Raw genomic sequence first — 13,203 nt, 5'->3', positions numbered from 1 at the left:
CACACCCAGAGGGCCGGAGACCTGCTGGTTGTAGGACAGCAGCATGGCAGGCTTTCCTCTCTGAAACTCAGATTGGTTCTAGAATGGCTCTCCCTGGGCTCTTAGGGAGAGGCTGCAGTGGTGGCTCCCCAGAGTGCGGGAAGCATGAGCAACATTGAACAGCTGTTGCCTGGCCTTTTGAGCTCCCAGCCTTTATTTGTGCTGTACCCTCCCCCTGTGGTACTTTCTCTACCCCTCCAGGCCCGCATTGTCAAATGCCACCACCTCCTCCGGAAGTCTCTGATTGCTGCTCTCGCTCTCTCTCGAGCCAAACAGACTGTGAATTCTGCCCCAGGTCCACACTTGCTGAAAAGTGGTCACTTCCCCTCTTGGTGCCTCAGTTTCCTAATATGTATAAAAAACTCAGGTTGCTTATCATTATAAAGTTTAGGTTCCCAGGCTCCATCCCCGGAGAGTCTCCTTCGGCAGGTCCAGGGGCAGGAATCAACTTTACAAGTCCAGCCCTCTGGAGGAGTCTGATGCGGAGATCCTGTGGGCTGCACCCTGGGAAAAGCTGAACTGAGAGTTTTCCTGGGTTTATATCACAGCTTGGTTCGTCCCCACTGTGTGACCTAGGATTGATCAACTTTCTGCACCTCTGTTTTCTTTTGTCCTGTTGGGATGGAAATCCCTTCCTCCCAGGTTGCCAGGAGGGCGAGTACTCATGTAGTAAAGGCCCCTCAAGAAATGGAAATCTTTGTGCTCTGCTTCCATTTACCACGTGTCAGGGACTGTGCTGGGTGGTTTATAGCATGATCTGACTGTGTTACTGTAGCAATCCCATGACGCAGATACTGGTATTTTCCCCCATTTTACAGATGAGGAAATTGGCTCCTCCTCGTCTTTGTTTTGGGCAGGGTTGGTTGTTTCCATAAGCAAGGTGCCCTTCCCTTGCTCAACCCTGGCAGCAGACACTGTCGGACCTGGCCAGCGTGAGGGCTATGGAATTGAACACCTGGGCAGGAATGCAATCCAGTCGTCAACAGGAATTTAATGAGGTTGATGATGTGTGCAGGCTGAGTGCCTCTCAGATTCCCAGGTTTCCCGGTCCTGGCTGTGGCTGCTTCCTCTCCCTCAGGTTGTACTGGAATCAGCCGGTTCCTCCCCCATCCACTCCTGGGAAGAAAGGCTACCTTAAAAACAAATAATATCTGTATTTTCTACAGCTAAAAGATTAACGTTTCTTGTTTCACAGTGAGGAAACAGGCCTAGGTAAGGGGAAGGACAGGGACATGCCTAGGATCCCAAACCAAGGCCATGCCAGGGCTGGGCAAGAACTATAGCCCTGTCTGCCCACCTCGGTCTCCATTTCTCTGTATCATGGGCCTGGGTTGGCCAGTGGAGAGGGGGAACACTGAGGTTTGGTTCTGGGAAGTTTTCTCATGGGGCAAGAGCAGGAGAAGTGGTCCTGAGTGTCTGGAGCTAGGATTGGCTCAGCCTGGAGCCAGATGGGCTTGGAAAGCGCTTTCCCTCCCAGCCCTGGGCCAGGCTCTGAGAGGATGGGAAAGAACAGACAGGGCCTCTGCTCCTGGGAACTTATGGTCTGACAAAGGAGACAAGGCCTACAATTATGAGAGACTGTGTGACAGTCTGTAATTAAGTGTCTGCTGAGGAAAAGCATTGTTTGAGAAGGAAGAAGTGAGTGTGTGCCAGAGGAAACAAGAGCCCTCTTGAGGGGGGCTGGATTTGCAGAGACAGAAGGTGGGGCTGACATTCTAGGGAATGGTTTGTGCAAAGGCAGGGGTGTGGAGGCTGGAAGGTAAGCATGTATTTAGGGAAACAGTGAGTGGACTGATTTTGCTGATGCATCAGGACTCTGGATGAAAAATCTGGGAGGGGCCAGGAAGTTGTAGGCAGCATTGAACATCAGCGGAGAAGCAGAGGCTTTGGGGAGCCATGGACCATTTTAGAGCAGGGGTAGCCCAAGTGGAGAATTTTCTTTTCAAGAAGGTAAATCAGGCTGGGTGAATTGGGATGAATAAAAATGGTGACAGGGAGGAAGCCTCCCAAGCATCCAGGTAAAAGAAGAGCATTAGGTGTGGGGTGGAGCCAGGAAAAGACAGTTGGGGTCGCAGAGGGTGCTGTGCCCCTTAGAGAGCCCATTCAGGGACTTAGGGGCCAGAGGGAAAGATGTTGGGTGTTGCTGCTTTGGGGGAGGAAATACTAGTCTAAGCAAATTGCTTGTACACCTGCTCTATGCCAGGCTCTCTGCCAGGGCCTCTGTGGATGCTGTCGGAAACCCTTACACCAAGCCAGAGGCAAGTGTACCCTTTTACAGATAAGGAAAATGTGGCTCAGACCCAGGGCTGACTCTCTGCAAATCCTGACTCTTCCCATAGTTCAGCTCTGGTTTTCGGAAAGGAAACTCTTATTATTAGGGTCCCAGGAATAATCTGAGCCTTCTTGCCCCTTGAAATGGGGACACACAAATACCTCCCCTAAAGCCTATAAGCCTTTACTTTCTAAAGATCTGGAGAATTGGGACTGGGTGCCCATTTAGACTTTCTTTAAGGTAGGAGAGTCAGGGAAGCAAGGGGCCTTCACATCTTCAGTCTCCTCCCCAGGCTGTGAGCAGCCTTCAGAGTCAGACCTCATACATATCTAGTCCAACAAGGGGCACATCCGTGACTAGGTCCATTGGGATTCTCAGCCAGCCGCCACCAGAGAGGGTGTTCCTTTGCCCAGCCAGAGGAATCCACCACCCACAAAGGCAGGAAGGGACTTGTCCCAGGTTGCTCTTGGCATTGGAGAGTCAGGTGATGGAGCCCTGTTCCCATTTCCCGGGCTGCAACCAGGGGTACCTCCTGGGCAGAGAGAAGGGGAAGGGAACCGGTCCTTACTAAGTGGCTTCCGTGGGAGGCCGCAAGGGTTGGTCCCAGTGTGCAGGTAGGAAATGGATGGCTTGGCCAGTCATTCTCCTCTGCGTGTCCCCCTGAGCTGGGCCTGGGTCATGAGGCAGAGTCACCACATGGCAGGCGCAGCCTCTGAACTCTGCTCCCCTCCCTGCCCCTCCTTTGCCTCCAGTAAACACCCGCAGGATCCATATGCCAGTCTACTTGGGCAGAGGCCAACTGTAGGCAAGATCGGATTGTAAGTGCAGCCCTCTTTTTCATACCAAAATCTAGACCGAGCTTTGAATGAGGGATTTTTGTGCTCCTTTCAAACAGACACAGCCTGAGAAAATACTATTCAGACATTGAAACAGTGGAGTAGAGTGGCCTGGACTGTTCCTTTCAAGTGTAATCATTCATTTGAGTAATTTTTTACTGTTTGGCCCGTGCTTTCTCAGAAATTTGACCCTTCGCACATATATTCCTTTTTCTATCTTACTTTCAGCATCTTGGTTCTGAATCCTTACTGTTTGTTTAGCCTGTTTTTGATTTGCAAAGCACTTTCATCCACCTTATCCTGGTAGATCTTCTACAACCCTGGGAGGTCGTTACTACACTTGTCCTCCTTGTTTTGCAGAAAATGACTTGACCAAGATCACGTTGGTATTCACGGGCTGAGCTGCTTGTTTATTCCGCAAATACTGAAGCGCCTGCTGAGGACCAGGCAGTGAGCTGGCGTTGCAGTGGCAAGCAGAGCAGGCTAGAGACGGGGTCACTCACCCCAGTGTTCACAGCATCCATGAGGCCTAGTCAGGACCTCCCCCGGCACTCCTGACCTGCACGCTGGGCCCTTTCCTCTGCAGACCCCTGTAGTTTGAGCCTGTGGCTTAGAGCTGGACTATCATAGCCCGTGAGCCCTCAGCCTAGAGCATCGTGGTAAAGCTAGCCAAGGCGACAGTCTCTGCAAACTGAACTTCAGAAGTGACAAAAGAGGCCTTCAGTAATGACTTAATTATTAATAAGAAGGTGAGGAAGGGCATCTCAGCAGAAGGCCATCTGCTCCTCCTCTTTGGAGGGGTCAGAAGGATGGCGGGGAAAGTCGCCTGAAGGCTGCTGTGCCTAAGATCCTGGCCTGAATTTTCTCTGTCCTCCAAATATTTGATTACAGTCTACACAGGTGTGGAGCCCTGTGGCCATGTGCTGAGCTGGGGGCCCTCCGTTGCCTCCTTTAATATTAAATGAGATGAAATAAAGGCAGATCCTAGGATTTCTGGCCCTGCCCCCTCAGGTCCCATGAGTGGGAACCAAGTGTAAGAGAGGTAGGGACTTGCCAACATCTCCTACTGAAAGAAACAATCCTGCCTCTGCCCCTGTCTTACCGGTCTGGCATCGTTTCCCCACTGTTCCCTGTAGGAACTCTCAGCTGAACCTGTTCCACATTCAGAGCTCTCTTCAGGGGCTCTTCTATACCTTAAGGCCAAGTTTTTCCTGAGTCTTCCTTGACATTCCCCCCCTGCCCGGAGCCCTGTAGTGTCCAGGCTGCCTCCGCCTGCTCTCAGAGGTTGGCCACCTGTTGTAGAAGGTGAGAGCGGCAGCCTTTGAGGAGACTTCAAAATCCAGATGCCTGGGCCCTTCCCCCAGGGACTTTGATCCCTGAGCCATAGAGAGAGATTTCTGTAGGTAAGCATTTTACTGGAGTTATTTTTGGGTATAGGAATTATGTTTTTATTGAAAAAGCAACACATTTATCTTCAAACTCTGTAGAAAAAAAGTGCCCAGTGGAAAATATCTCTTCCACCTTCCATTTCTAGAAAATCAGTGTGAACAATCTTGATGTGTCCTTCCAGAAATACTCTTCATATGCAGGCAACTGTGTCAATAACATCCTTTTTTATTGCACAAACAGTGGCATATTCTGTCCCTGCAGCCTATTGTTCTGTACTTTGTCTTTTTTTTTTTTAAGATTTTATTTATTTATTTGACAGACAGATCACAAGTAGGCAGAGAGGCAGACGGGGTGGGGGGTGGGGGGAGCAGGCTCCCCGCTGAGCAGAGAGCCCGAAGCGGGGCTCGATCCCAGGACCCTCATATCATGACCTGAGCCGAAGGCAGAGGCTTAACCCACTGAGCCACCCAGGCACCCCTACTTTATCGTCTTTATGCAAGTCTGTCTCTGCTGTGGATGCACAGGTCCATGGCCCCCTTTTCCATGACTGTGTGACAGCCGCGCCGACGGATGGTGTCTGCTTGTCCTCTGCTGGAGGGCATTTCCATTGTTTCCGGTCTCACAGCTGTGAGCAGTGCTGTAGCGTGCACCCTTCCCCACTTATGTGTACGTGGGTGACCTGCATGAAATCGTCACAAAGAGTCTGTGCACCTAACATTTTGTGAAATATTTTGAATCGCCTTCTTTTGCATCCTGAAAATGGGTCTTTTTTAAAAAGTACCCTGCCTTCCCTAGGTTCAGGTTCATTTCCTTAGTTAAGAACGGACTATTCTATTTCAGCCCAGACAAGGGAAGGGGGTTGGCCAGTGTACCTCAGCAGTCCTCAGCCAATGAGGTATTTCCAGAGTAAGGTGCAGGTGAGAGGAATTGAGGAATGAAGGGAAGAAATGGGCTGGAGGGGACTCTGTTACAGGTACCTGGGGACTTGTTGATAACTTGGTCTCCAGGGAGAAGCATATTCCCCCCGCCCACCCCCCCTTCCCCGCCCACACTGCATCCTCCCTCTGGCTTGGGCTGCACCTGCTTGGCAGCTGCTGGGCCAGCAAACTCATTCATTCAGCAAATACTTACTGAGCTCCTGAATCCCATGTAGGCTGGGCCATTGTGTCCCTGGCCTTCTCTGAGCCTCAGTTTGTTTGTTTTTTTCATCTGAAAAGTGGGGAGGTTCATCCATGCCTTTCTAATGTCCTCAGGCTAGGGGCAAGATGTGGTAAGCCAGCCAGTGGAGAACCCCCATAAAATAGATTATAGTGGTCTTAGCTCGACACTGTGCCAGGCATCCTGGAGTTGTGGAGTCTGATGTTTGTTCCAGTCCTGGGTGGGCTGCCGTCGGTCTTAGCAGATGGCCTGGGCTGCCGTCAGATTAGGAGTGTGGGGGGCAGCTGTTGGTGGATGGCTCCACTTGCCATGCCAGGACAGGCAGACTCATGCCTAGGATGCATCTGCTCTGCCCTGGCATGCTGGAACTCTCCAGGGCCCACTTAGGATGAAGGTGATCAGACGACAGGTCAGGAAGAGGTAGGCAAGGAGGGTCCCTACACCGAGGCCAGTTATTTTGTTTTGTTTTGTTTTTAAAGATTCCACCTATCTGATAGATAGAGATCACAAGTAGGCAGAGGCAGAGAGAGAGGGGAGGAAGCAGGCTCCCTGCCGAGCAGAGAGCCTGATGCAGGGCTCGATCCCAGGACCCTGGGATCATGACCTGAGGGGAAGGCAGAGGCTTTAACCCACTGAGCCACCCAGGAGCCCCCCGAGGCCAGTTTTGTCTCTTCCAGGCCAACAGGAAGGTCCTTTAGTGTCCCCCACGGGGCATTTCTGTAGCTCCCTTTCAGCCTTCAGCGATGATAGGGATGAGGAAGGAGAAGTTCTGTAATTTTTCCAGTTCAAATTGACTAGTTTAAAATCACGAGCCTAGTTCCTCCCTCCCATTTTATCAATGGGAGTTGAGGGCCTCCTCCAAGGTGAGTGGGCAGCCTTATTACTGGAATTAGAAGCCAGGGGTTCAGCCCTCCTAGGCCTTACCTCTCCCCATCTTTCCCACATCGTCCCAGTCTTTAGTTTCACTTTGGGGTTAAAAACCAAAGTGAAAGAGAAAGGCAAAGCCGGAAGCAGCTGCTTCAGACCCAGCCCAGGCTGGGATTGGCCCTGGGGTACCCAGGCCGATCTGGCCTCCCTGGAGGAGGGAGGCCTCTTCTCCCTCTTGCTCTGAAGTCCCGGCAGGGGCAGGAGCTAGTAGGGCCCCTCGGGATAGGCGCCAGGCTACAGACAGGCGGTGGCGTTTTGGCCTGCCTCTGTCTGGGAGACGGCCAGTCGGACGGGTTCCCTGGTGAAAGTCAGCCTTACCGGGGTGTGGCCACAGGTGAGGAGCCTTTTAAACTCCCGTCCTTCCGGGGCAGGGCTGAGCTGGGCCTGTGCTGGCCTGGGGAAGAAATCCTGGCTTCCCAAAACCAGCTTTCACACAACAGTTCCACTCCCTGAAGGTAAGAGCTAGGGCCCTGTCTCCACTGTGAAGACTTTTAAACTTTCAGTCACTGTGGGGTGGGCACTTACCTCAACTCCTGGCGGTTTCATAAAGACCCAGGCAACCCAGGCAACCTTGGTTCCAGTCCCAGTCCCCAAAACTTGGAGAGGATAGGGGTTGGGGGAGCAGGAGGCATGGCTTCTTCCTGAGTTTTAGGTAACCTCAGGCTCTCCAGCTCTGGACTTCGGATTCCCTGTTGGTTTCTTGGCAGGAGGAGTTCTTTCCAGCTCTGCTGCTCAGTTCAGTCAGTTTTGGTGCCTTGGAAGCTAGCGAGTGCTTCACACCTGATTTGGTTGGTCTGTGTATGTCGAAGATTAGCTGTTATCTAACTCGATGAGTTCTTGAGCTCCTATTTCTCTGTGCTTTTTCTCAGAAAATTCTCAGCCTTGCCAAAGCAGATACAGTATCAATTTTGTTGTTTCAACAAATACAGTTTCTGTGTTCTCTTGTCTGCATAATCACAAGATCCCCAGACACAGCCATTTTGGTTCAGGGCTGCTCCCTGAGGGCCCACGCTGTGCCCAGGTTGGGTGATCGACCAGGCGGCCCTCAGTGAAGGACTGCACTAATGATCCACCCCTAGCCGTGCCGCCTCTATGGAAGGCAGAAAGCGGGCATGGATAAGGCCCAGCTGGAAGGCTGAGCCAGGCCAGGGGGGAGGAGCCCACACCCCAGAGGTCTCATAGACCCGTGGTCAGGAGCTTAGCTCTGATGTCGTGTTGCTTGGGTTTAGGTCCTGCGCCACCACCTAGAGCTATGAGACCTTGAGCAAGTTCTTTAACCTCTCCAGGCCTCAGTTTCTCTGCTTGCAAAATAGAGATAATATTACTGACATTAGTTTCAGTGTGCGGACAAGAGAAAAGTGTGTGTAATGCACTGAGCCCAGTATCTGGTACAGAGGAACCACTGAAAAAAATGTTAGCTGCTGCTGTTATATCCCAGGGGAGAGCGAAGACTTGAAATAGCTAAAGACTGTCCATCTCCCATGCCTGGAGAGTTGTAGGTGGACTGGATGGGGTGTTTGGACGGACATCAAGTTATTGTTTGCCAAGTACAGGGCTCTGATGGGGACTCTGGCTGAATCAAGGCAGGCTTTCAAGAGGAGGTGGCCTTCAAAACCTCAGAAGCTGGGTAGGATCCAGGTGGACAGAGATTTTAAAGGCAAGACACCCTCACTGCCTGGGGTATGGGTGTGTCCGGGGTAGGGAAGAGAAAGGTGCTGTGGTTGGGACAAGGATGGCAAGGGTTGGCTGCCCAGGGGCCAGGAGAGCCGAGATCAAGCCAGAATGCCTGCCAAGGGCCATTAGAGTCCCTCGGGCTCTCATGCCAGAGCTTGTCTCTGGAGGGTCCTCAGTCCTGCAGCCAGTTTCCTGCTGGGGCCCATTATTGAGTGCACTGTGAATAGATTGTGAATTCCAGGCTCTCCTCGAAATTTCTTGCCTTCCCTGTCTTCCTACACTTCATGACATGGTATTGCCCTGCACGGGGGTGTGGTAGCCATCTGGAGGTGCCTTCCTGCCTGCCTGGGGGCAGTTGTGGGCCAGGGTTGGGGAGGAGGAGTGGGGCTTCTCTGACAGCACCCGTGAAAGCCCGCCGCCTCCTCCGCTCCTGCTGCCCTGGTGGTTTCCTTAGAGGGGACACGCAAAGCAGCCCACAGGAACGTGGTGGGAGGTGGGTTTGGGTTCATCCCAGCCGGTTCCGACCTGCAAACAGCCATCACCTCTCTTTCCAAAGGGTCAGCCATTCCTGTGCTCAGAGAGCCAGGTGGTGAGCCGAGGGAGGGGCGGGAACAAGACACACTTGGTAGCTTTCCTCAAGGAGCTTCCATCCAGCTTGGAGTCCCCATCCCAGCAGGTGACAAATACACAAGATATTGTCTGCTTGCGACAAGAGCCCCAGAGGAAACAAATAGATGCTGAGAGGGCCATATTCAGAGAGGATGGGGATGGCATGTCTGGAAGGTGAGGTGGCCAGTGAGAAAGAGGCAGCCAGGGGCAGAGTGGGAATCGCAGGGGGGTCAGGACCCTTAGGTGGAAAGTGTTTAGCAGGGGCGCCTGCTTGGCTCAGTTATTAAATGTCGGCCTTCGGCTGAGGTCATGATCCCAGGGTCCTGGGATTGAGCCCCACATTGGGCTCCTGCTCAGCAGGGAGTCTGCTGCTCCTTCTCCCTCTGCCCTGCCCCCCACGCCCACCCCTGCTTGTGCCGGTGCTTGCTCTCTTGTGCGTGCGCATGCGCGGTCTCTCTCTAATAAGTAAAATAAAAAGTAAGTGCTTAGCATATTGAAGAAACAAAGAGAGGTTCCGTTGTATCATTCTGTCGAGTGGTCTGCAAGGTCAGTCAGGGCCTCGTCTTCTCAGCGACCTTGTTCGCTCTGAAGCAGACAACTCTTCTTGCCCAGTAGGAGCCAGAGGTGTCAGTGGGTTAAGAGGTATTTTGCTTTTGTTTTAAAAATTAACATCAGAACTCCCAAATGCTTACCTTCTGATTGGTTTCCATCCTGGTGCTAAGTCATCAAGAAAAGGCTTTTTTTATTTACTGCTCATGTCCTCTCACACACTGCCTCACAGTTCACAAAGCTTTGTTGCTTCTGTTGGCAGTTTGTTGCAGGTTGCAGTTACTATTGCTGTTTTTAGACGTGATGGAACAGGGAGGTTGAGTGACTTGCCTAAAGTCACACAGCTTAATCAAGATTTAAAGTTTTGGTTCACTGTTCTCTTCTGCCACACTACTGTGTAGGGAGGCCAAAGCAGAAGTTTCTATTTCTTTTTAGCAAGGGTGCAATTCTAAAATCACAGTTTAAAAAGTTTTGGTATAGAATGATACACTAGTAACTCTGTCCAGGCAATGAGATTAGAATGACCCCCGCCTCCATTTTCTATAGTTACTTCTTTTTTTAGTTTAAGCTTTGTATTTCCACACACACTCCCATCCACCTCATTTCCAAGGTTCTGAGACCAGTAGATCCATGACTGTCATCAAGGGACCTCTGATCTTCCTTATTTTCTATTTGAATTTTGTCTTCTGGTTTCTCTTTCTTGAATGTCAGAAAAGAGATTGCAGGCAGATTTTAGATCAGCCCCTGCTCACAAACATGTTTAACTCAAGGCAGAAATTTTTTGAATTCATGGTTATAGTAGTTTTAAATATTTTATTCTGTACCTTTTGGATTTGGGTTGTAAAACAGCAGTTTGATAATTGGGCTCATTTGTAAGGAATCCCTTAGTAGACTCCTCACTAGCCCCCCCCCCCATTCTTAAGCTATTTGGGATAAAATGCACGGAACAACAGTTTACCGTCTTACCTGTTTTGAAGTGTACAGTTCAGTGGCAGAAAGTACCATCACGTGTTGCCCCACCTCCATCCCCAGAACTCTTTCCGTCTTGCAAAACTGAAACTCTTCACCTATTAAACAGTAGCTCCGCATTCTGGCACTACCCACCCCCACCCGCCCCCCTGCCCAAAGCCCTTGGCAACCACCATTCTACTTTGTCTCTTGGATTCAACTCCTCCAGGTGCCTCATTCACAAGCCCGTCTTAGGAGGATGTATTTGAAAAGGGGGTTATGTGATATCTCTGAACAATGAAGTCTTTGGGTGGGGATTAATTGTCCCAGTTAAAGCACACTACTACTCACAGCATCATGTAACCACGTTCCAGCAGAGTTAACAGACTGATCACCTCCTGAGAGGCCCAAGGTGGCTGCGTGGAGCCTGACCACAGCCCCCCTGTGGAGGCAGAATAAGAGGTTGGGGAAGTAATCGTAGGACCCAGGCACAGTTCCTCAATTAGCTGCTTACCTGCTGTGGGATTTGGGCCAAGTCCCTCCTCTTCTCTGAGCCTCGTCTTCCTCCTCTGAGAAATGGGACAATATCTCCTATCATGTGGACATCCCCAAATCAGTGAGGTGTAGATAGTGGACTTGCCTTGGCAGTCTTGAGAATTCTAGCGCAGTGTTTGATTGTGATTAAATGCAAGGGAAATGAAACTTCTGATCCCCGTGGTACAGAAGCAGTAGAGACTTAGAAGTGGCGTGACTGGCCTGAGGCCACTCGGCAGTTGGCATTGACCCTGCGCTGAAACCAGCCACCCTCGTTTACAAGCTACAGCTACTGCAGGCTCCTCGTCGGTCATTCTTTTGATGGGCAGGAGACCTTGAAACGGAGAGTTGCTTTCCCATCTTACTGGGTTTAAAACATTGCCCAAGAAACTCTCTTATTAGCGGGCCTGCAGGGGAGGACGAGGGGTGAAGGTTTTAGTGGGGAGTCAAGGACAGGGATTGTGCATCATGGGAATAGAGTCCTACAGCACGTCTGTGGTGATCGTCTCACCCAGGGACCACACAAACCTTGCACTTCGCCGTTACTCCCCAAACCAGGCCCATGGCAAACCACAGCAGTCAGTCACTGCACTCCCGCTGCGCCCAGACACAGCTCCAGGATCCTTCTTTTTTTTTTTTTTTTTTTTTTTAAAGATTTTATTTATTTATTTGACAGAGATCACAAGCAGGCACGGAGGCAGGCAAAGAGAGAGAGGAGGAAGTAGGCTCTCTGCTGAGCAGAGAGCCTGATGCAGGGTTGGATCCCATGACCCTGGGATCATGACCTGAGCCGCAGGCAGAGACTTTAACTCACTGAGCCACCCAGGCGCCCCACCAGGATCCTTCTTAACACAGGCATGTCCTCCTAGCCACCCAGAAGTAGCACACCCGGGCAACCAGTGCCACCTCCACCCTGACCATGGTCTCCAGCTTTCATAGATGGGGGCAGTGCTGGGAGGGGAAGGGACTGTTTCAAGGGCAGGTGATGTCACAGGTCTCTTTGTGAGAGCGGAAAAGGGTCCTTGGGCAGGACAGCCCAAAGTCTGGGCAGGTGTGATGACTATGCTTGCAAGAACATCGAGGCACAACAGCTCCCAGAGGGGTAGAAGTTGTCGAGGTAAAGTCCACTTTCTTCAGGTGCTCTCTGGGGTGCTGGCTTGGCCTGGAGGTCTTTGTGGGAGTGTGCTCTCCACCAGCAGGAGGAGACCAAACTTGTCTTTCTGCAGTGGCTTCTAAGCCTTGAAGGAATGCGTGTGCGGTGGTGTTCATCGGTGAGCTCGTGTTTTTACTACTTGTGAGAATGGATGCTGGGAAGGTAGGGTTCTGGAGATTGAAACCTATAGGGTCTGCGCTCACTTACCAGATAGAACATGACTTGCTGTGTGACGCTGAGCAAGTCCCTCAACCTCTCTGAGCCCCCGTTTCCTCAGCAGCACGCGGGGAGATGGTGAAAACATCTCCTGAGGGGATCAAATATAAGACGCAGGTGTAAGGACCTCGGACAGTGACTGGGCCACTGCAGATTCCTGAGCAGACACTGAACACTGGTAATTATGACTGTTAGCCGCTAATCACCCACTTCATACCCTGCACCATTGTCGGGGCGGGTGGGGAGTTTGGTGACCTTCACTTGGGTAGGTGTTCTTTCAAAGAGATCTCCCCAAATGTCACCATATTGGGCTTTCAGGGTGGCTGGGAAAAAATTGATCAGGGATGGGTCCGGGGGCGTGAGGAAGAAGCCTGTAGTCACGACTTGTCCCAGCGCCTCTGTCTTCCGCTTGCCAAGTCAGTTCCTACAGACACTTTGCTACTTGCTGCATCCTCACAGGCTTCTTCCGGGGGGAGGCCCTGTAGGCCTATACCTCTTCTGGGGTAAAGTCAGGAACTGGGTCGTATCCCCTAAATGTCAGCAGACCTTTGCCTGGGTGCGTCTTCTGGGCTGGAAACAGGATCACAGGGACGGAAACCACATAGTCATTGTCTTCAGCGGCCTCAGGGTCTAAAGGGAGAAGCAGGAAAGCAAACAGGTCTATCAAACAGTGCGATGGCAAGGGCTCGGAGCACGGCTAATCAGGGGGCTTGACCCAGCAAGGGAGCCGGGCAGGGAAGGCTTCTTGGAGGGAGTCCTGCCAGAACTGAGATCTGGAGGAGGAGGCGGAATTAGGGAGGGGGTAGGACGTTGCAGGCAGGGAGCAGCCTGTGCAGGGGCCTGAAGCTGAGAATGTGATGTGTTGGCATGAAGAGGGTGCTGGGGAGAGAGGGGAGTTT

At 51.6% G+C, this 13,203-nt stretch overlaps 1 protein-coding gene and 2 long non-coding RNA genes across 7 annotated transcripts in view; 1 reads left to right on the top strand and 2 right to left on the bottom strand.

Moving 5' to 3' along the window:
- DLGAP4 (DLG associated protein 4) overlaps nucleotides 1-13,203 on the top strand; it is a 192,912-nt gene that overhangs the window by 134,027 nt on the left and 45,682 nt on the right. Inside the window, exon 1 of one of the 5 annotated variants that reach the window (XM_059133305.1) lies at nucleotides 11,875-12,052. The exons of the other annotated variants lie outside the window; for them this stretch is intronic. Within the exon in view, the coding sequence (XP_058989288.1) occupies nucleotides 11,875-12,052 (178 nt within the window). Of the gene's footprint in view, nucleotides 1-11,874; nucleotides 12,053-13,203 lie in introns of those variants that run through there. 5 annotated transcript variants of the gene reach the window in all.
- Nucleotides 4,744-6,563, bottom strand: LOC131807737 (uncharacterized). Its single transcript, XR_009344590.1, has 2 exons — nucleotides 5,668-6,563; nucleotides 4,744-5,215 (listed from the first exon to the last, which is right to left on the bottom strand). It is a non-coding gene; the product is annotated as an uncharacterized LOC131807737 (long non-coding RNA).
- LOC131807735 (uncharacterized) overlaps nucleotides 12,052-13,203 on the bottom strand; it is an 84,605-nt gene continuing 83,453 nt past the window's right edge. The window contains exon 4 of the long non-coding RNA XR_009344587.1: nucleotides 12,052-12,934. This is a non-coding gene — a long non-coding RNA (uncharacterized LOC131807735). The remainder of the gene's footprint in view (nucleotides 12,935-13,203) is intronic.

Source organism: Mustela lutreola, chromosome 9 (assembly GCF_030435805.1).
Source record: "Mustela lutreola isolate mMusLut2 chromosome 9, mMusLut2.pri, whole genome shotgun sequence".
In the NCBI taxonomy this organism is placed as follows: Eukaryota; Metazoa; Chordata; class Mammalia; order Carnivora; family Mustelidae; genus Mustela; species Mustela lutreola.
This window is presented reverse-complemented; position numbering and strand designations above follow the sequence as displayed.